We start from the raw sequence: 23,461 nt of genomic DNA on the forward strand, positions 1-23,461 counted from the left end.
AAAACCCATTTGAGTATATAGTTCCTCCCCCCTCAAGAGGGTCGGAACAATAAGCCTGTTCATGCTGAGTGAAGTCTGGCAATTAGCCATGCTCAGAGGGAGGTCATTAGGCTGGTACCGCTTCTCAGACAGAGATCTCAGAGTTTGCAAAATTATGCGTTTATGTAAGACTCATAAAGTTCGTCTACAAGCGTACTATAAATTGAAAACATCCGTTCAGAAAGCTGGGCATGCCTATAAACAATTTAGAAAGTTTATGATTAAGAGCTGAATTAATCTGACACACTGTTCCCGGTTGTATCAGGTGGATACGTGCAAGAGAGCCGACGTTATAAAGAGCCGACGTTATAAAGAGCCGACGTTATAAAGAGCCGACGTTATAAAGAGCCGACGTTATAAAGAGCCGACGTTAGAAAGCGCCGAAACCTGACTTGATTTAAAAAGAGCCGAAAGCAAAAAGTTACCTTAAATTACACTAAATTGTTTGTTGATTACCAAAAAAAGCACTTAATTGGGTTAATTCGTCTCATTTTAATGCGATACTTTCATATTAAGTCCTATAAGCCGCTGAGGCATGGCCATGGCCCGCTATAATTTCAAGATAATTATTTATTAATTCGCTTTCAGTTTCCTTTACCAGAAAATATTAAAATTTCATTTCTCAAATACTCTGGTAGTCTCATTTCAGAAGCCAATTTAATTGGCTGCAAAATTTATCTTAATTTACCGACTATTAATTTAAATTAATTTCGGCTCTCTTTCAATCGGCTCTTTTCACTTAGGCTCTCTTACAAGTCACCGTATCAGGTATTAGCACTTAATAGTAATTAGCACATAGTAGTTATTTTCTGCTTGACATCTCCGGCTCAATTGAATATACGTTGCGTCGGCTCACTTACACTTTATCAAAAAACACTTGATAAGGCGTAAGAGAGTGAGGCTTTAAACAATATTTCAATCATAAATCAGTCAGTTTTCAGGGACAGGGGACAATTATCCCGCAATCTCGTTTGCACTAGTGCTATAGTTTCTTCAATTTTTGTCACAATACATTTCGCTTTATTAACCAGATCAAATCTTTCATTAAGGTAATCAATCGAATCAGAAACACTAGACTGTAATTGCTAGTTTGATTTTCCAATTATCGGGCTGTTTTTTTTTTCAATTCGACAAACTATTTTTGCTACAAAAATGCATCTTAATGATTCTGAAATTCTTTTGAATTCTAAATAATTATGAGCTCGTTGACCTATTGGTGACCTTTCGTCAGTGTGGAGGTCTTGCGGCATCAAAGTTCAAAGCACACATTATCGTAAGCTTTTTCTTGAATTGCGTACAGTTTGAAAGCATTTGAATTAAACTTCAAGTCTCCCGGTTGTCATTTGGGTCTCTTAATGTCACACTTCCATTCAAACGTTGAAAGAATTCAATGAAACCCTTGGGACACTTTTTTTCTTGGACTTTAAAATTGTAATAGTCACCATTGGGCCATTTGCCCAGTTTTTTGTTGATTTTTAAAAAAAAAAAAACGGTGCCGAGATTCTCTGAGTTTTTCAGAAAGCGTAGATTTTTTTTCTATTCTCTTGTAAATGTTTTTGTCGCTCTTAGAAATCTCCGCCGCCATTTTCTCTTTTTTATTCATTTTAACTTTCAACTCCCTCTGTACAACTTTGGGTGTCAGAAAAGTCTCCTCGATGGGAATGTTGTCAATTTTGACATTCAGATTGTTCACATTTTGATATGTTACCAACTGATAGGAATGCCATGAAATTTATGTAAAATTGAAATTGTCAACATTTTGTGCACATGTTTGAACTCTTTCAATTTCCGTTAGTTTGTTCGGAACTAGAAATCTTTTCTGGAACGCTTACTAATTTGGCTTTTGTCATTAATGACAACTTTCAACTATCCATTTGAAAAACTTAATTACCCATCATCTCTGCGGCATTTCTTGTTTCATTAACAGTACTGAAAAATTTTTTATCTCAAACTAAAAGCTTGTTAGAGAAATTTGCAAGTGTTTTCGTTTTTTTGCAAAAGTGAAAACCAAGATAGATGGGCAGCTCTCCATACTTTGAAATTATTGCTAGCTATTGTTTACGAAAATATAGGTTAGGTTTACAAGCAAGCTTTTGTTAACCAATGAAGAAAAAAAATAAAATTAATAGGAATTAAGCATTTGATGGAATTTTTTTTACCGATCAACATCTGGAGAAAAGTTTTCCTCTTGTAGGATTGTTTACCTCTTTGTGTTGTTTACAAAAGGAAATTAAGATAAAAGTCTAGTTCTTACAAGTGAATGAAAAATTTTAAAAAAATGAACGTCTCGATTTCCCCATTTTTGTTACATTGAATTTTACATACCTGCCTATTGTAAAAACTTGTAGTCTTCAAGGATGAATTTTTTAAATTAATTTACTCAAAAAGCGCAGTTGTGTAAATTGAGATACTTTTTACCACTACTTATTAGGAGCTGAGTAAAAAATTTTTAAGCAAAAATTCTCTAGTTTCTACTCTCAAAAAAATCTGATTGGTGATAAGTTCAGAATCAAAATATCAGAAAATACCTTTAAAAACTTTATATCTGTTTTGTCTGGTAACTGGTAAAATTGAAACCCGGGATCTTATATTTCAAAGCGGTGGTTCAAAAGAAATAAATAAAATTTTTTGGCATCTAATTCTGAGTAATCATATGCATCACAATTACATAGTCAACTGTATTAATAACACAAAACCATCATGGGTGCAATAAATAAAAAACTAAAACTTTCAATTCTAGATAGTTGTATGACAAAGATACCAAACTACTTGCTCTGCTTTTTTTTATGGTTAGATCAATACCTGTTCAGTTCGCGTTGTTATATGTATTGTGATCGTTGCTTCTGATAACTTTCAGTAATAAAATTATAATGCATTTGGATTAAACGTCAATGAATTTTTGTTAACTTCTCGTCAATGCATTTTCGCAACTGAGTCTTAAATTACTGCCATGAGTTATGATTATTGAGGCATATATATGTATTTGATTAGCAGTTTTTCGGATCTTTTCCGTTTGTACCCCCCCCCCCCCAGTACGTTAAGCGCCCCCAGTTACAGAGCATGTGCTATTACATAGTGAATCATAATGTAATATGGCACGTGCGTCTGGAGGGTGCAAATAACATGCGCCCACTAAGCTGGGGGGGGGCACAAACGGCAAAGATCACCATGAAACGCCTACGCCTCCTGCCGAGTAAGTGGTTTTGATTTTTGGTTGAAACCCGCGACAGCAAAGCTCAAAAGACACACTGTCCCAACTTAATTTGTGAACTGCGTGCAAGATATATGAGTCTCGTTCGTCGGAATCGCGAAGGAATCGATATTTGCCTTTAAACATTTGCTTTCTCTTCAAGTCGATACGTCCCAAATGTGAACCACTAATGCTATAAATTTGTTCCGTGAAACCGTTCGAACATTTTTTGCCTTTTCCTTTGAAAATGCAATAATCACCATGAGGCCATTGGCGAAGTTCACTTTTAAGGAACTTGTACTGTGAATCAGTTGATTTTTTGAGGTCAGAGTTCGTTTGTTCTATTTTTTGGTTAGTCTTTGCCTTGTTCTCCGCAAACTTTTTTTCCCATTTTTCCGCCAACTCATTGACTATAACTTTCAACTCCTTCTGCACAACTTCAGGTGTCAGAAAAGACTCATCGAGAGTGAAGTTGTCAATCGTGACCTTCAAGTTGTTTATGTCTTGATAGGGTTCCAGTTGAGAGTTTCGCTGAACAATCGTCGTGTCAACGGTCAGATTCGACATCACAATTCTTGTCAAGTTCATCGGCTTCACTTCGAACCTTTCTCCAGCCCACTCGAATCTATCGTGTTTCTCGTTCATCATACCTAGCAAAACAGACATTAGCTTTCAAAAACATGTTTTTTTTTGTCTGAGCAAATGAAAAAAATCTCATTTAGAAACAATTGCATAGGGAATCTGAAAGTCATTTTTTTACAGTTTTAATAACACAATTTTACTTAAACTAAAGTTCTTCAATAAATCTTAAGTATCAGAGCACAATATGAAGCCTAATAAGAAAGAAGCTTCATTGAATTCTTCACTTTTTTTATTGGATGAAAAGTGGATTTAACTGTAATGCTCCTTTGTTTATGCAAGTTCTTTTTCATAATCAGGAATGTCATAGCCAAGGTATCTGGTAAAAAAATGGAATGTATTACTGCGGCCAAACGTTTGAAACATTATTTTCTCAAAATTTTAAGTTTTTTGGTCGTCAACGGTGATGATTTTGGCCACCACTGATTTTAAAAGTTACAGCCTTGTCGATAACTTTTAGTTTAATAACCACACCATAGACTTCGTCAAGTAATGAGACCACTCAGCAAATCTATCTGAAGCAACCAGCTCTTGCTTGTCAAAAACCACACCAGCTCAGATCAAACTAAACTCAAATTTTTAATACACAAATTATTTAAATTAACAGGCAGATAAACAGAAAATAGCCGCATTAGATTTTTAGATCGGCCGTCTGAAAAAGATAGTAAAAGAAACAGACCAAAAAAGAGACTTATCTTTTTTAAATGCTGACATGTTATATTTTGATTAAGAATCTGTATAACTTATTGATGCTTCTATTAGCTGCTCTGAAATACCATCCCATTAGAGTAACACGCACTCACTTCAACTTATCTCTGTGAAATAAATTAAATAAAAGTCTAAAAGTCAGTTTAAGGGAGAGGGCGTAAGTTTGTTAAAGTGAGGTAATTCACGTGCAATCAAATTTAGTCACGCTAATAAGTTAGGAACAAACCTACCCAGTAGGAGTGAAAAATGGCGTCACGCAAGCAATTAAGTAGAATTTTCATAAACGAATAAATAAAAAGCTGATTTGAAGTGATACTGTTGACGAAATCCTTGTGACAAATGAAAAAACAATCCTGAATTAGTCCTGAAATAAAATTCAATACATTCCTGAATAACAATTCAAAGATTTGACGCAATTGAATCAGAGGCAACTGACGTCAACAGAATCGATTGAACACGTTTGGTGATGAATTACATCTCCAACAAGCAAAGCAAATCCATCATAATGGACCTTCTCTTCCATCACAATAAGAATGCCCAACAGTAATAACTAAACTTGAATCTCGAACAATTTGTCGCATACTTCAAAGGCAAAGAGCACCGTGCATCACAGTGTCTATGTCAAGATTGTTTTCTTTTGTAAACTAACAGAGAATCTATTCAAGACCATGATAAATCATTCAACAGACATGTGGCAGTCAAAAATTGTTTTTCCAAAGCAGACAACCTTACGCTACAGTTCCGCAACTGGAAATTAGGCTGGTTTCTTTTTCGTTCTATACTTTGAGACCGGATTTTATTTTGTTCTAATTGCGACAGCAAAGCCCTCATCCGGCCTTTCCTACACAGTAGCAGTTGAAAAAATTGAACTTTTTGGTTGTTCCATAACAGTAATGGAACACCGTAAAGCAACTCATGTGTACTTAGAACTAAAAAGAGATGATAACTGTTTGAACGAGTTTGTAAGATCTTTGCACATACTAGCGCGTGTTACCTGCGACGAAAAACGAGTCTTCTAAGCACCCTAACGGGGACTAATCCCAGTGAGTGAAACATTGTCACTGTTGAGCTTGTTCTTGAACACTGTCACTATGAAGGTGGTTTTCCAGGTTAGGCGCAATATGATAGGACACCACATCAAAAAGTTTACTTCTTATCTTTTATTATGTCTCGGACATAAAAAGTGTAAGTGTGAAGCCAAATTGGAAAATTGGAGGTACTGCCATGAGCTGAAACAAAATTATATATCGATCTCTATCGAAGTTTTCCTAAAACACTTTGAGCCGGAGGCCATACAACAAATAGTCATCTTTATTACATAATGATAATTGACTCGTTTAAATTTATGCACCAACCACTCGATTCCTTGGCAACTTATCTGCCTGAGGATCGACTTAACTGTCTACTCTTTGAGTATTCTTACTCTGATAGCTTCTTTTCAACTTTTCCTCCAAAAAAGGTTTTGCCGTTACTCTTACATTACATCACTGCGTGTTTTTGAAGAAAAGAATTTGCCTCTATTACTGGAATGGAAAATTACATTGAGTAGCGTTGAATTTATCATCAGTGAAACCAACTACAATCATGCACTCGCAGTGTTTTCAACTGTTGATTGTCAAAACATCAGAGAGAACCACAACTTTTAATCAACCCGCGATTTTCTGCTCCCGGCTAGGGTCATTGAGGCTTTCAGAGATATCTGCTATGACACGTACGGCCTTGACTCTGCACAGTACTATAGAGCATCAAATTTATCAGGAGATGATTTCTTTGAGGAATGAAAAACCGACTTGCAATTGCAAACCAGAGAAAAACAGCCTTATATTGCACAGACGTCTGTTGTGATGTCTCATTTGTTCAGCTTGAGCCCGTCGAGATCATCTTGGTCCTCCGTTCAATCAAAAGTGAAAATATGAACTGTTTCATGAAAAACTCATACTATTGGTCCTTTGCTTGTTTCACTAGTTCTAGGCAGTCCATCTTGGTTTCTTATGTGTGTTGCAAAGTGATCTAGAGCATCGACTCCTATGTAGCATTAGAGAAAACATTGTACAATGTCGGTTTCGAAAACGTCATTCGAGGGTTTGCTGATCTCTTTTAAGTGAAATTACAGTGTTCACAACGGCATACCCACACTCCGGCTTCATCAAGATGCAACCCTTTTTGTTTACTTTTGCGGTTTGTGCAAAAACTAATTTTTTAATTGCAAAATTTGCATGCTATTCTTATATAATTGTTTCAATTCGAAAGCAAAATAGCCAAAGCAAAATCAAAATTTCCTAAAAACAACCAAGGTCCTGATTGGTTCAATCAGTTGCTGGGACAAAAATGCTTTCCATTGATTAAAGCAAGGGATTACACAATTAGGGATAAATTCATTCCGCGAGTATCTAAGCCCAATCAACCAATTTAGAAGACTGATGAAGCGTCAGGAACTACGTTTTTTATCACCCATGAGGCCGTTTACTTGGTACGCCATTTTGGTCTCCTTACTATCCGAGTTCTACCATTCGTTACTGAGAGCGTGAACCTGGTTGTGAAAGAACCGATTTGCATATGGAATTGGTATACTGGCCAAAGAGGGTTTTTGATGTTCTATGCAAAGTTGTTTTAAAAGGCAAATACCAATGTTTTGCCATAGCCGGAGCCATGCAGTCGTATTTTCCATGCAATGTCGAGTTTTGGCCATCCCTATAATGTTGAATAATTTTATTGGTGTTCTAGTGCAAACTGTATTACTATTTCCGGCGATATAAGAATTGATTAAAACCACTATTTTTACGAAAAACTTCAAAAAGTAAGGAAAAAATCATTGATGACAGTATTCTGGAACTTTAAAATACTAAGTCTAATCAGTGCTTACTGGAGGCTGTAAATGAAACATTGGAGGGGCTGGAAAAGTTCCTCAAACCAAGAAAAATTGTTTTTGAAAATTGAAAAGAATCTGCGTTTTTGGCTATTTTCAAGGAAACTCAAATTTGACGAACAGATGGCATCACCAAGCTTATGAGTGAAGCTTATCGACGTCCGATACTCGAGAACACAATTTTGATAAACATATGGCATCCACAATGTTGAACCTGAAAACAGTTGTTTGCAAAAAATATTTTCAGTTTGAATATTTTCATTGTAACTTTTTCTTTAACTTTTTCTTTCTGTTACATGGCCCTAAGAAAAACTCACTTTTTAAAAGAAACAAACACTTCATTGATGTTTTTAGTTTTATAAAATGACGATGAAGATTTTTCTCGAGTTCTTTCCAAAATAACACCTTAAGCATGCAGTAAAAAACATAGGGATAATCTTGCAACCCTAAAATTGCTTTCAAATTATCTAGTAAGTGTTTCAAAATTTACTTTTGTCTTGACTGCTTTAACGTTTTCAAACATGTCGTTTTTTTTCTGCTACGGATATAAAAAACATTGTGCCGAACAACAAATTGCAGCGTCATGTACTACATAAAATGAGATACGTATCACCAATTCTCTCATCAATCTTCCACTGGAAGGGTGCTAAATTGAAAAAGAAATAATCTGACGTAAAAAACTTTGTTCTCTGCGATACGGATGTTTTGGTCCTCCAAAATTTTAATTCAGGATGATTCTGTTGAACACTTTGCGCTCTAAAAAATTTTATTTTTCCATAGATATCCAATCTCTTTCACTTTCTTCAATTTTCCGCAAATTTTCTATTTTTTAATGCTTTTTTGTGAAAATGGTTCAAAAATATAAGAAGCCACAAATCCTCAAAAAGCTTTTTAGGTGTTTGGTTTGAAAAACATGTGTTACGTTTTTGTGTTTTCGTTGAAAATTTTCTGCTAACTTTTGAATCAACGTTCTTACATAGTACTTCATTTGCCATCTCTGCCACTTTTTAACAGTTTTTTGAAAAATTTTTCAACTTTGTAAACTTTGTAAATTTTTTTTCAACTTTGTTTAATGTCGCTGTTGTAAAACAAAGCAGAGATAAACTTTGCAGTTTTTGAAATCTATATTATTTTTATATGTGCTAATTTTTTCAATTGTTTTACAATAAACATTAAATCCACTTTACACAAACCAAACAACTTTGTCAATGAAGATGCATTCGCAGTTAGATTTTGTTCAAATACAATTTTTGATTATAATTATATAATTTTCATTAAAAATCAATCCACGCTAAAAGTATAAGTTGAGAGTTGAAATTCAGTTTCAGATTTCTTAATTTAAAAAATTTGAACATGATCCGTGTACCTTCTCTTCTTGGCTTGAGGTTTCTTTGTGTCCTGTGTTATTACACAAATTAAACCGGCCAATAGCTCTCTTCTTCTGGTTTAATTCGCCGTTGTTTCATTAGTGTTGTCGTTTTCAAAATTTGCCGGTTTTGTAGTACTTGAGCCGGAGTGTGTTCTGAAGCCGGTGACAGATATATTTTTCATCACTTGCCTGGCAGTTGGCAGTGAGTCAAAATTCTATGCACATTTTTCTTTTCTAACGGGGGAAAACGGAGACGTGAAAACTTGGAAGATTGAGTCGCACTAGGATAAAAAATTTGGCGTTTAAACGCATGCTAGCATTGGTGGAAGTGGCTCGGACGAATGGGAAGGCCCCATAAAGCAGCTAGATTTTTTTCAAATACGTTCTAATCCCAACTGGATTTCAAAAAAAGATCACACATATCTAGTCGGATTTGAATAGAATTTTTCATTTTTTGGCGTAAGGTTTGATTCGCGTAAGGGTACAGAGAATATGATAACGACAACGGTAGAACGATCCGCTTAAAGTAAAAAAGGTGTCACCGCAATATGGACTCGCTTCTTTTGTCCGGCAAAGATTCAGTAAAGTTTTTAATTAGATTCGGTATCTTGCATTGTTCTGGTGTTGATCAGTTGCCTTCTTTCTCAGTTGTTCATTTTTCTTGAATAAGGACAACTAAGGTTTTGTAAAACGTTTGGCACACAATTGCTTGCTCCCAGACATTGTATTGGTCACTAAGGAAATCGAAAGACATTGTTCTTGCTTTTGAAGAGGATTGAAGAGGTAAAAAGCAAACGTTTTTTAAAATACAATTTTGGAATGTTTTTCACGTTGGGTTTGGAGAGATGGGAAGCTTTGTTTCAGTTTTCGAATGCGTTTAGCAATTGAACAAGAAAGAAGGTAAACGATTCGCAGGTTTTTTTTCACGCAAGTTGATATTTGTCTTCCACAAGTCCACACACCCAAAAGCCAACTTTTTTGTATCACGAGTGTTGATTGAAAACATATGTGCGTTTTTGCTTTGTCTTTATAGGGTTTAGGCACAAGCCTTGAAATTGCAAATGTATTAACTTTGCAAAAAAATCAAGTCGGCGAATTAAATCACACATGTCTAACCCACGTATATCACGCTCTGAGATGGCAAGGTTGTTGCTTGTAAGTGAAACTACATTGTGCCCCCTTGATCAACCATGTTTTTTCCTCCTATCAGGTAGTTTCCTTAAAACTAACGCATTAAGGGCCATCACCAGTGCTTATGTATGTGAAATTGTTGGTTGGCGACGCTATGTTGACCCACAGAGAAAACGATCTTGATGTTGCATCAAGCAAATAATTTACAAAAAAAAAATTCCGCCAACATCTGCAGACAGCGAAATAATTTGCGTGACACACCCTTAGCAGTGATATTTTGGAAAAAATACTCTGCAGTTGAACAAGTTAAAAATTCCCTCACAAATTGACCAGGTTCTACAACGAAAAAGTACAATCCAACCTTTCACTGTAAGCAAAAAACATAGAGTCTGGTTATAGATCTTTTAATACAACTAAAACAGAGAAGAGTTTGATACTAACGACTCTAAGAACTCGTGTTATTTTGAATCTTTGAAAAAAGACAAATATTTTGAAATTGAATAGAAGTTATCCCTCAAAATTGACAATTTCGGACAACTTATAAAAGAATTGGCAAGAAAAAAATTCGGTGCGAAAGTCAAACAAAAAAAGTGACTTCTCTTGCCAAAAAACCTGTTGATAAAAAACCTAAAATGGCTGAAGAACAATCTAAATACCAATCAGAGCCGGAACACTCATTTGCTTCCACAGATTAGTGAAAATGGTTTTAAAAATGTGTGATTGATTGAACAGTTTCAGATGGCGTTCGGACAGTTTCAGATGGCGTTCAATTTTTTCAGTTTGAGACAAAAAACCGGAGTTTTATTTTTGAAAAAAAAACTTCAGTTTGTGTTCACTTTGAGAGCGCTATTTGCATTTTGGAAATTTACCATCATCACGTCTGATTGGATAAATCAGATGAGACTAGGTCTTCAGACAAATCATAGTTTTAAAAAAACTATGGAAAACCTTGTATGTACACGACTGTCAAGATTTTGTTTGCCAACCCAAATACCATACAATTGAATGCAGAAATTATTCAAAAGTTTATTTCGATGATTTTATACAACAACAAACTAAGCATAGAATCCCACTCAATTCAGAACTTCTGCCAAACTCCTGTAACGCTGCTGCTAAACAGAAAGCCACCAACAACAACAACATCGAAGTCCTGTTTAATGAACACAATGAACAACTGCAGCAAGCTAAAAGCTCGAAATTTCAACAAAAAACTGTTAGTAAAACTTTAAAGAGCTTTCAAAACATTTTCTCTGGGTAATACTCTCTGGGTGCTTTCTGCCAAACAAAGGACAAATTTTTGAGGGGATTAGGAAATTTGCTGTTTGATTTTATAGCTTTGTTTTTTAGCAGAGTGCATGAGGACAAAAAAAATGAAAAGAAAACTTTATTCTAATCAGCAGAGTGTTAGGAGAGTATGTTAAATATCGAGAGTATCAGAGGGCAGTTTAATGTAAATAAATGTATCTTGTTTATTTCTGCCCGTGTTGATCAACAAAATGATAATTGCCGTTCCTCCAACATAAAAGTGTACAAAGTTTTCCAATTTGATCTGAGATGAAAACTTTCACAATAATGAATAGGCTCTGAGATATTTTCAATGGCAAAATGTCAGCTGGAAAGACGCACCGAAAATTTTTCTCGCTTGAACCAGTCTGTTTGTTTCGTCTTTATCCGTCAATTTTTGCGAAAACCATCTTTTCGATGTTTTTGAAGCCAAATCAATAAAGAATAGTGCCCGCTTTCTCACCAATGACGAAACTTCTTTGTGAAGTGTAAGTGTTTTTCTTAAGTTTTTTTGACTTTCAGCAACAGGAAGCCTTTTTCGGTAAATAAAACTCTGCTCCAGAATAAGTTCAGAAAAGTAGATAAAATTGGGTTGTTTGCTTTCTACGAATGCGTCGTTTCTGTTTGGGCCTTTTGCAAGACGTCCAATTGGCTTTGAATTGAAAAATCCTTATGTTTCCTGCTTTGTATACTAGTGCAAGCCAGAAGTCATTTATAATCTCGAAATACGCTTAGGAAGCTGGGCTTGTTAGCAGTTTTTTTTAAGAACAAACGTCATCGTTCAATGATATTTGTATCACATACAAAACAACTTCAATATTTTTTACGATGTAGGGTTAACAGCATTGTTGCAAATTTTAACCAGTTCGTGAATTCACTTCATTCAAAAGATATTGATCGCATTTAAAACAATCCTAAGGCTATATTTCCCAAAACATTCAGGATACTGTTTAACCAAATTTTTACGTCTGTTAACTTCTGCTGCTGGTTCTCCCTCAGGATTATCTTCGTATGAACAGATTTGACAAGCCAATCAAAGGGATTTTGCATTTTGTTGTTTGAGAATGAAACTTTTGTGAGTATAATTTCCTATTGCAATTGAAATTTTTAATCCGTTGGCAAGTACTTTGCAGTCCAAAAAGAGCAAATGTGAAGTCTTTTTCCAGAATCAAGATGTGTTTGTTTCGGTTACGTCTAATGAGGCTCAAGCCTCAAGTTTCAAATCGGCTTCAGAAGCCTAAATTATCTTGCATTTGAATTCTAGGAAAATTTTTGTGTTTTAATAAAACGGTCTCCCGCAACTTCAAACTCACGCAAGGGTCTGTTAGGTCTGTACACTGGCCCTAGCTTTTGACAAAAACTCAAATCAAAAGTTGCGTCGTCTGATGGTAACATATTACTGATCATGTTCGTTTTTGGCAAACAAATCCGAATGACTTTTGTGTACTTTTTGAAATGACACCTTTCTCATAGTTGTAATGTTTAGTTTTTGGACCGGAGGGTTTAGATTTTTGCCGGTTTAATTGCTTTTGTCTCATTTGCACAGCTAATAAGCCGCCTCTTTTTTTTGACTGTGTCTGAAATAGTGTTTGTCAGCGCCTGCTTCGGGTTCTTTTGGGTGGTTGCGCCCGTTACCTCTTGTACACTATGTAAGAGAAGTTCCTTCCTACTCGTTTTGCTGCTGGTTCAATGGTTTTTGGTGCAGACGCTAAAACAATTCCTGAAATGCCGATTGCAAAAGCATCAAATTTGCCTCCTTTTTGTCGATAGTGCCATAAAATTAGGACTATGAAGAATCTGTTTTTCACTCACCAAATTTTTTGAGATATAATGTTAACATGATTTTACCAGCCCCTGAAAGAGAAAGCATTTCTGGTAGGTATTTCTCTAGAAATTGATTGAATTGTGTCGGGAAGAATCTTTTTGTTGTTCATATTTGAAAAAAAAACTATTAAATGTGTCGGTTTATGTTTGAATACGCTACCGTTTTTCGACCATTTTGAATCAAGGAGTGGTAATCAGGGCGCTTTTGCATTGCAACCGAAATGTTGATACTATTTATTTTTTGTATAGATGATTAGCAAATGTTTTTCAGCACTATTATCAGCTGGTAAATATCCCATGAAAGCTCTGGTAACATTTTTTTTATTGATTTATTTGAATTTGTGTCCATTTTGCAACCATTCCATTTTGTTACCAATAGGTTTTTCTCGTCCATCAGGAATGAACTTGAAACAAATTATGCTGGGAATTTTATCGCTTAAAAATGTGTTTCTTTTATATTTTCTAATGAGATTCAAATTATTCAAATTTTTAAAATCTTTGACAGCAAAAAATTTAATCCAACCGTTGTATTGACATTAGCCAACAACTGTGACACCGTATCAAATGTTCCTCGTGTGAAACCGAATGGTTCGCCATTGTATGTTCCGGAAATTACATTAACAAGACGAAATCCGTTGCTTTTGTTCAAAGTCACTTAAACTGGAAGAAATTCACATCTAGTTGGAAAAACGGTTCCTTTTAAAGCTACTCTCCAGTTTCCAGAATCTGCATTCCAGCGTTGGAAAAATTTCTAAAGCAAGCTAGCGTGTTTTGATCAAAGATCTCCGGTAGAAGATACATCTATCCTAAACTCGTCATCGAGTCGTCAACTGCCCCTTTTGTAGAGGAGACTCTCGTACCAGTTGAAGTTTGGGTTGATAGAATTTACTCAGGATGGTTTCACTATTTGCAACAGTGAATGAATAAGTGGGAAGCTTCAATATTGGGACAGAAGCTACCGAACATCTCCTTTTTTGTGCTTTGGTTACAAAATGACCCAGAAAAAGTTTTTGGTTTATGAGAAACTGTTTTATTTGCATTCAAGGATACAAGCCTCGGATTGTGTTTCCTTGTGACTTTGTCTGGTGCATTTTTTTGTTCGAATAAATCTAGATTCGATTGTTTTAGCAAACGCATCCAAATTTTATAGACATGAAAAAGTCAAACTTTCTATTAAATATCCTTATTTTTTTATTTTTAAGAAGCATGTGATGCTTTCCGCAAAAACAGACGTTTTCTCACTAAACGTACTGTCCAAATCGATTCCGCGAGCTGTGCAGAGGACTTTGATCGCACCGAGGAACTCTGCATGTCAATCAGAACTTTTTCTCTTTTTTGTGCTTGATATTTTTGTCGAAGACCTGTTCTGTCTGTGTGGCAGATTTCGTTTTCAGTGAATCAACCCTATTATACCTAGACAAATATTCAATTATGACATCCAGATTTTGTAAACTTTGGTTGTTTTTTGCAAATTAATCAAAATATGCCTAGATCTTCGGACCAGATCTCATTTTTTCGTTAACGACAACTTTGCGCCTCGGAAACCTGAGGCAAAGTGAACTGCTTTTGGTGTATGGTGATTTCGTTTCCAGATACGTTTTTTGCATCGATAACTTACTCATTTCTGCAATTTCCTTGCGTTTCCAAATGACGGGGGTCCTTTTTAATGACTTTGTCGAATCTCCTCAATAGAAGTCCCTGTCTGATATTCGCAGCCAAATTTAGCTAACTTCATCTCAAAGCATTTGTTCACTCGAATCAACAGCACCTGACCTTATATTGAATGTTTATATTGGATTGCAGTTTCTAACTCTTATTGTTTGTAGAGTTAGAAGAAATGCTAGCTGCTGTTCAAAAGAATTGATATTCTTATCAATATGGTATTTTTGTTTGTCCATGAAACGCACTGGGTTACTATCTTTTGATATGCTGGAAAAGTTGAAATATTAAGCCATTCAAAGCGAAAACGAATTTACAGAGAACTAAAAAAGAACGTCAAAAGAAGACTCCTTTGTGGAAAACAACAAAGTTTTTGTCGTGATGGTAATTTTGAATAATTTAGGGAACTTACTGAGAAGATCTTCTTTAGTTGCCTTGGAAAAGTCAATTTTCTCTTGACTGTAATGCCCTTCTATTCCAAGTTGACCAAGCTTTAAGCTCATTCCTCCAGATTTCGCATCTTTTTTGAACTTTTCATTAACTTTCAGATGTTTCTCGTCGTGAATATCTTTGGAAAACATTTCGTTCATAGTGCTTGTAACTTTGTCTGGTCGAGCCATATCCTCGTTCCAGAACACCGAATCCCACTGTTGTTGGGTGAAGCTGGCTGAGGACTGCTGCTGTTGGTTTAGAAACGCTTCGAACAGGCGAACTAGACCGACTTCGTCGCCCTCTCGCACTTCATAGCCGTCATCGGTTGTAACCTCCATCACTAAGTTGTTTACAGTTTCTTGAGCCATTTTCTTGACGTCATCAGATTGCAAAAATCTTTCATCGCTTGGAGCACCAACTTGGTTTTTCATCTGTGTGAACATTTTGCATTGTGTTATGTGTCTGCCTGAAAGGAATTAAATTGGAGAAAATAGCTATAAAACCGCCCACGTGATTCAACAACCAAGTTTTCAGAAAAAATACAACATTAATGTCTAATGTCTGCTTGATAATACACCAAGAAAGCTATATCGTGCAAATTTGGGATCTAACTCCCCCCCCCCCCTAAATAGCACGTTACTAAGTTAAAAAGCGCCTGGGGGCGTGGAAGACATATTCCCACTAAGCTGGGCAAACCAGAAACCCCAAAATTGAACTCAAATGTAAGCAAAGATTTCAACCTATGTTTACACATGTGTTCCTATTAAACTTTTTTAAATCAATTGATTTCGAAGGCTTCCACACTTTTTAACAATTAGTTAGCCTAAAAGTTTTTCCGCGCTTTTTTGTTAAACGGCAATTATTTAGTATTGGGAGTGCATGACATTTCTAAAATTCGTCAATAATTTCGGTCTAATCTTAGGTCTTTGAAAAAGGCAATGGTGAAAAATAAGTGCAAAATTTTTCAATTGTAGTTTAAAATCTAATATGTTTTTTCACAGCACCCGAGAGACCACTTTTTGAGCACCCTAAAGTCGCTTTTCAAGTAGACATCAAAGAAATATCAAAAATCTTGTTTCTTCAACGAGATTGTTGGTTTCGAATGCACAAACTATTAAAAAACTAATGTTTTCTCTAACCGCAGAGAGAAGCCAATGAGAGCTGCCACTTCAACGTTTTTTTCCTTTGAACAAAAATAAGGCAAACAACCGCCAGATAATTTTGATTTCACTCAGCAAGATTAACCAATGTCATTAAAGGGGCCTGAAGATTCTGGCACCATATTTGAATTGTTAAGGTAATTATCATTAGAACAAACAATATGTACTCGATACTCTAAAAGAGTACCTGATGAAAATTTTTGTTCTGCTCCAGTAATGATAATGATTTTCGTGGAATCCAGGCCGATGAAGAAGTTTTCTGATATAAAATTACACCTTAAAACATTGTTATTTGTCGTACGTGACGGGGTCATAATTAGAATTATGTATTTTTTTCGATTTTTCATAAAAAGTGCCCTAATGTGAAGATGAACAGAAAACGGTCTTTCGAATCTCTATTTTAAAAATAATAACGCAGGCCAAAGAGAGCAGTCATTATTTTTGAAAAGTGAAAGTGTATTTGATTATTTAGTTTTGAAACAGGGTCAGTTCTAAAAATGATCATTATAATTGAGTAAAGACAGTGTTCAACTAAACATGATCAGTACTAAAAAACACATGATTTCCTGGTAAATATTTGAATAAAAATTTCGTAGCCTTTTTAGTTGCAAAGACATTACGCCACGAAACGTACACAACAATCAGGTTTTTTTGCGTGATTTTGTCGGGGTTTTTTGCGGTCCATGTTTCAGGATTAGAGTTATAATTGAACGTGGAAAACAGTGGCAGTAAGACGAACTTAGTTCAAATTTAAGAGAGTTTGAAAATATTGATCACATTTTTTCGTGATTTACGTTTTGAGATAATGTCGACTGAAAACTGCTAAAATATATGGCGATTAGGCAATATCAACGAAAACTTAATTGATAAAAATTGGAAAAAATTGCTCAATTCAACTATTTTATGATTAAAAAGGCGGATAGCTGGTTTGAGCGTACTCATAACTGATAATTAACAAAATATCGTTCCTCAATTCTGCATGTGATTATTTTTGTTAAAATTGTAAACTCTAGCTGTAGACACACTGATTTCAAAATTATCAGAGAAATTAGTGACGCAAGTTGTGGACAAGTTTGACGAGGTGTTGCCACTTTTGGGAACAAATTGTCGAATCGATCAAAAACCAATTGTACGTTTGGAAGCCTAATGTTATATGAACTCTCTTATCTGACGGCACATCCTCGAAGTTAATAATTGGTTATAAGGGTTTTCAAAACTGCGCAAATTTGAGGTAAATTAGTCATTTTTTGGCTCAAAATGTTGTTTTTTGGACTCTACTGTTTGCAGCTACTTTTTATAATTCAAAAAACATTTTATATACGACGCAAAAGGCTGATTGCAATCCGTTCCGCATTCTATATTTTACTATTTATTTTTACTCACCTAATTTTTGGCATTATGTTTTGGGATTTGAGGTCGAGTGGGTACTCTAGAGTGAGAAAAGCTATAACTCATCTGATAATTGTTATGTTGTTTCTTAAAAAACTACAATTTAGTTCCTGTTAGTTCTGATATATTTTTTAAAAAATAGCGCGTTTAATTTCAGACTTATGTGCGTTCACGTCCGGAGATTCTTACGGTCGTTTTGAGGTTTTTGTGCGTTTTCTGATCCCTCAAAACTATCTATTTTTGAAACGCACGAAAACTTTTTCTCTAAAATTGAACTAGACCTAAGTCTGATAAGACTAAAAGTTGCAAGAACTACTCTATTCAATACAGTTGACTTTGAATTGAATTTAAATTTCCCAAATATTGCTTACTGCTTGGTTGTCATCTTTTTAACCTTTTAGTAAAGTTATAAAAAAAACAGGCAAAACAAAAAAAGAATAGATTTGAACCTGAAATTCGGAGTCTCTTCTCCTTAACCCGTTTTCCTTTGATCACAATTTGCACTTCTAGTTTGAAGAAAGTTGCTGGATCTTTTATCATAATTCTGACGAGCCTTTTGCAATCAGACGCTATGTCACACACGAAACTAAACCGCTGAAATGCTGGAAGAGACGTATAAGTGTACCATTCGTCTGGCAATATTATCCCTGGAGCTATCCCCCCAGTGTTGTCTTGCCAAACTGCTCTCACCTTTTCAATGGGAAACACTTCCACATCGTTCAAGGTCAAATTCGCGTACAGTTCTTTGTCCTGTGGAAAGAAAATCAAATATTGATTGAGATAAATTTGCTATTCATATCAGCAAATATTTGCTAAGCAGAAACAGGGAAAAATACCTAATTACATTCTGACGCTTTTAAATTTTCTACTGGATTAAAATGCGACAGGATACTTCAATAAGGCCAATTTTTCCCTAATTACAAAACAGATGCGGTTTTATTGTTTTCAAATATCAAAAAAATAGATCAAAAACTCCAATGATAACGGAGATTTTCTCTGCCGTTTCGTCTCATTATGAAAGCGAGCGAACTTTGGAAAAAACTACAACTAAAACTCACACTTAAGCATCTCCTTGACTTTGGTGTTTTCTTTCAAATAGTTTTAACCTGTTTTTCTAGCAGTTTTTTTAAATTTCCAGTGAAACAGCTGTATGCTCTAAAACTGGTTAGATCTATCACAGTTTCATCTTACGTGATGAATAATTACACCATTTTTTGTGTGAATGAGCCTATGAGGATAATTATCAATTTATATAGAAAATTTTCTCAAATTCTTATCTGGAAAAATCTTTCTGGTGAAATCTTAAAATCTATCTTTCTTAAAGACTTAGTCTGATTTAAGTGTGGAAACCCACGTTACGTCATTTGAGATTAGATTTCACCAATTGTTTGATTTTATGCTATAGTGTAATAGGTATTAAAGCCTTTCAACCAAAATTCAGTTAGGTTGAAAAAATCAGAAAGCAGTAGTAGATCAAAAACACCAAAGAGAGATTGCCAAAAACCTGAATAATTTTTTCTAACATCTGAATTATATATTTTAAATAACTATTACGTTGAAATGTTGTGACCGTTCTTTTCGGGTGATCCGCTACCAAAAATACGAAAAATGCGCTTTTAATTTAGAGAATCTGTTGGTTTGAACATTTTTTTTCATAGGATGAAGCAAAACAAGAAATTACCTCGTGATAGTTAAGAGCGTTTTTTAGTGTTCCGATAAGATCTTGTAAGATAAACCGCGAACGATTGTGTGTTTTTAAGGAATTTTTTGTGCATTTGAGTCTAAAAATTTTGGGTTATGCCTGCAAAAATTGTGTCAATTTACACGAATTTTTAACGGGGGCCAAATTGGGTAAAAATAATTGATTTTTGTGCGATTTACACGACAAAAAGAGTGTAACTATCTGAATAGATAATAGGAAATGTTTAAATAGTGAATTTAAAATTTCTTAAAGATTGCTCGTTTGAAAGCTCCTTTGCAAAAATAAGCTGACCTCGTCAGATGCTATCCGAATTAGGCCACTTAACATGTAAACCTCCACGACTTTCCTGTTTTCATTCATGACTTAATTGAAGAAGCTTAAACTTGACGAACTATTAGCGATGTGAAGTTGTATTTTTTAGGTCTAACTTTTCTTCAAACAACTAACACTCAAGTTGCCAATTTTGAAGCCGATTGCTTTGATTAAGCAAAAAATGTTGGCACTATCCTTTCCGTTATTTACTTTTTAATCCTAGCTTCGGTTTAATCCTAGCTTCGGTTTTAATCCTAGCTTCGGTTTCTTTTTAATCCTAGCTTCGGTCTAACCCTAACCCTAACCCTAAACCGAAGCTAGGATTAAACCTAGCTTCGGTTTAATCCTAGCTTCGATTAACAGCTTCTGATTAAGCCACTCAACGTGTAAAACTCCACGACTTTCCTGTTTTCATTCATGACATAAATGAAGAAGCTTAAACTTGACGAACTATTAGCGACATCAAGTTGTTTTTTTAAGACAATTTTTTTTTCAAACAACTAACATTAAAGTTGCCGATTTAAAAAATATTCTTTATCACACAAAAAATTGTCAGTCCTTTGGTAGAGCTTTTTCCGTAATTTTGTTCATCTAATGAGGTTTTTGCAGCAAAAAATTATCCGAATATTCACTTCTTTTGAAAAGGTCGAAAAATCAAAAACTACTTAACGTCTTTCAACAACTTCAACCAAAAAGAAATTACAATTGGAGTTTCTTCAGTAACTTTCTCAAAACCTTTGTTCAAATTTTGTTTTGTCAAACTTTAATTCATGAAAAAAAGTAATTTGTAGCCTGAACATGACAAGTTGCATAACAATTGGTTCAAAATTTTTTTGGCTCCTGTTTAAGGAAAATACGCATTGAGAGTTTTGATAACTTCAGAAACGTTAAAAAGCGTTTTTCGGACTAGAAACTCTCATATATATGATAAAATTCATCATTTTTTTGTTTTGTTTTTTTTTAGCGGCGATGTGGTTAACTTTGCAAAGACACCAGTAACCACTTACAACGCCCTAACCCCCCCCCCCCCCCCCCCTTCGTCAAGTTTCCTCCTAACTTTTTTTACATCCAAAAATGTCTTTCGTAACTTAAATGATGGCAGCTGATGAACCAAATGCCGTGACTTGAGCCTCCCAGTTTCTACGTCCAGGGCCAAGTTATGCTAAGGTATCATTCGAAACTTTCTTTATTCATAGAATTAAAATATAAAAAATAAAAAAAGAAGCAAGTTGTATCTTTGTAATTTAAAATGACAAGAAAATTATTTTAAGCTTACAATTTACTTTTAGAGAAAACTATTTTAACTTTAAAGTTTGTATCTATTCAGAGGACAAGCTGCTTCCAACTAATTTGCGTATTTGAGTTAGTTCTGGCGCGTCTATATCTTCCACATTTTTGGTTCTGAAATACTGAAATGAAAATTTTGTTATGAGAAAATAACGCCGCTCGAGGAATTTTGTCAAAAAATTATTTAGGATAAACGGTAACGGGCGTTGACAAATCAGAATGCGTTTCTAAGCAAAGGTTTTTTTTAAATCTATTTTTGCGTTTCTAAAATTAGATCGTACATATTTTTGCGTTGAATTTAGCGTAGGTCTTACAAAAAAGCAACCCTCCGAGCTCTGTTTTTGCGACTTGAATTACTGATCTCATTCTTTCTTGTCGCCTTTTGCTACCACTGTACCACCGTACTTTAAAAATTTTAAGAATCACTTTATTAGAATCACTTTAAGAATCACTTTATTATGTGAAATCAATGCTAAGTTCGACGCAAAATTAGGTAAGATCAACGTTGAAATCAACGCCCATTTATGTAAGGTCTACGCTAAATTGAACGCAAATTTATTTAAAATGGACGTTAAATTCTACGCAAAATTATATATGATCTACGCTACATTCAACACAAATTTATATAAGATACACGCTTAAAAACGAAAAATTATGGGAGATCAACGCTAAATTCAACGCAAAATTATGTTAGATCTAAGTTAAATTCAACGCAAACTTGCTTATGATCAACACTAAATTCAACGCAAAATTATGTCAGATCTAAGTTAAATTCAACTCAAAATTATTTAAGATCAACGCTCATACATCGTACATAGATCGTACATAGATTCAACGCACTCACCACCAATCTTACATGATTATACGGTTTTTAGCGTTGACAAAAAAAAACGCCCGAAAAAAACACGACCCAAATTGCTTTTGAAAAGTTAGGAACTAACCAACAGTTTCAGTGTGGCCACAGCAGTTCGCCGCAGTTCAACTGACCACATCTGTATTTTGAAAACCATCTGGTGCTGTTTTGTGAGCCAGTTGAATCTGTACTTTGCAGAATCTTTGACCAGCATGCAAATAGGCATGAAGTAGAAACGGAAATTGAATTGATGTTTGTATATTACCACAGTTACGCCCTTCAAACCCATCAATATCATTCGAGGACTATATTGTTCAATTCAACCACTTTAATTTGACCAACTTTTTTCATATCGCTGATTGAATAGATATTTTCATATTTTTGGAAATTGTAAGTCAATTGAAAGCTTTAAAAAATTAGACCTGAAGAGTTCCCGCCGTTAGCCTAGTATTTCTCCAATTTGTTTCTTTTTAATTTTTGAATAATCGCCGTCAGCTACTCATGCGGCTATTAATCCATTCCCTAGTCTGATACCGACGGCTATCTTGCAAGATCTTGCAAGAATCTTGCAATAGTCTTGTAAGATTACGCACCATCTTGCAAGATCTTGCAAGATAGCCGTCGGATATGCAAGAATCTTGCAAGATAAGCGTCGATCTTGTAAGATTCTTGCAAGATAGGCGTCGAACTCTTGCAAGAGTCTTGCAAGATAAGCGTCTGATTTTTGCAAGGGTCTTGCAACATAAGCGACGAACTCTTGCAAGACCCTTGCAAAATGGGCGCCCGGAAATTTAGTCTTAGTTTGAGCGCGGGCCTTTTTGGCTTCTTTGCTGTCTAGAGTCGGTGCCTTACTATGCTCCAGAAGGAGCGCACCTGATCTCTAGCCACCAAAGAAAAAAAAGACCCTAAAGAGCTAAGACTAATGCGCGAAGGGGTCACAAACAAGGGCGGGGGGTTATCGCGCTGCGTAAAAGGGGTCACTGTTTGTGAAACTTAACAAAAAAACAAAAACAATTTGGCAAATTATCCCGAATAGTTCAACTTGCAATAAGACATGAAGAGGCCATGAAATACTATTACAAGCAATTTTCTTGACAAAAAATTTGGTTTTTCCGCAATGCTTTTGCTGTGCTCAAAAATAAAAAAGAGTTTTTTTGTGTTGATAAACAGTAGCACGGCTGCCTCAATTCATTTTGGCACTCTTGCTTGTTTTTTTGAACCAGCTTGTTAAAATCTCACTTCGTTAAAACTTTCTGCCTTCTCCTTGACAGGAACTTTTTTGTCACTAATTGATGGGCTTTCTTTTCGTATGGGCTCATCTCAAGTCCTCTTTTGCTTTGATCAGATCCAGTTCATGTTGTTCTAATCAACATTTTTGATCAATATCTTGGATAACTCATTTTCGCGAAATACAACAACATTTTTGTTCCTCTTCTTTTCAATTACCATTGAATTGAAATAATTTACAGCAAATCTACTTCATGTCCGCTTCAACAAGTAGCAGTTCAACGAGATTTTTTTTCACAATCTTTCAAATAGAGCCAGCAAAGTCAGAGACACTTTGATTTTTGGTTGCGAAAAAGCAGACAACCACCAACATAATTATTATTAAAATTG

At 35.1% G+C, this 23,461-nt stretch overlaps 1 protein-coding gene across 1 annotated transcript; it reads right to left on the reverse strand.

The window, feature by feature from the left end:
- Positions 1 to 2,658: 2,658 nt before the first annotated feature.
- On the reverse strand, positions 2,659 to 22,118 carry LOC142355243 (uncharacterized). Its single transcript, XM_075407469.1, has 4 exons — positions 21,933 to 22,118; positions 18,140 to 18,440; positions 15,122 to 15,607; positions 2,659 to 3,879 (listed from the first exon to the last, which is right to left on the reverse strand). Exons 1-4 carry the CDS (start codon positions 22,068 to 22,070, stop codon positions 3,203 to 3,205), a joined length of 1,602 nt encoding a protein of 533 aa, XP_075263584.1. The 5' UTR covers positions 22,071 to 22,118; the 3' UTR covers positions 2,659 to 3,202.
- Positions 22,119 to 23,461: the final 1,343 nt, after the last annotated feature.

The sequence above is a fragment of the Convolutriloba macropyga genome, unplaced genomic scaffold (genome assembly GCF_964194025.1).
Source record: "Convolutriloba macropyga unplaced genomic scaffold, txConMacr16.3 SCAFFOLD_3615, whole genome shotgun sequence".
Classification (NCBI taxonomy): Eukaryota; Metazoa; Xenacoelomorpha; order Acoela; family Convolutidae; genus Convolutriloba; species Convolutriloba macropyga.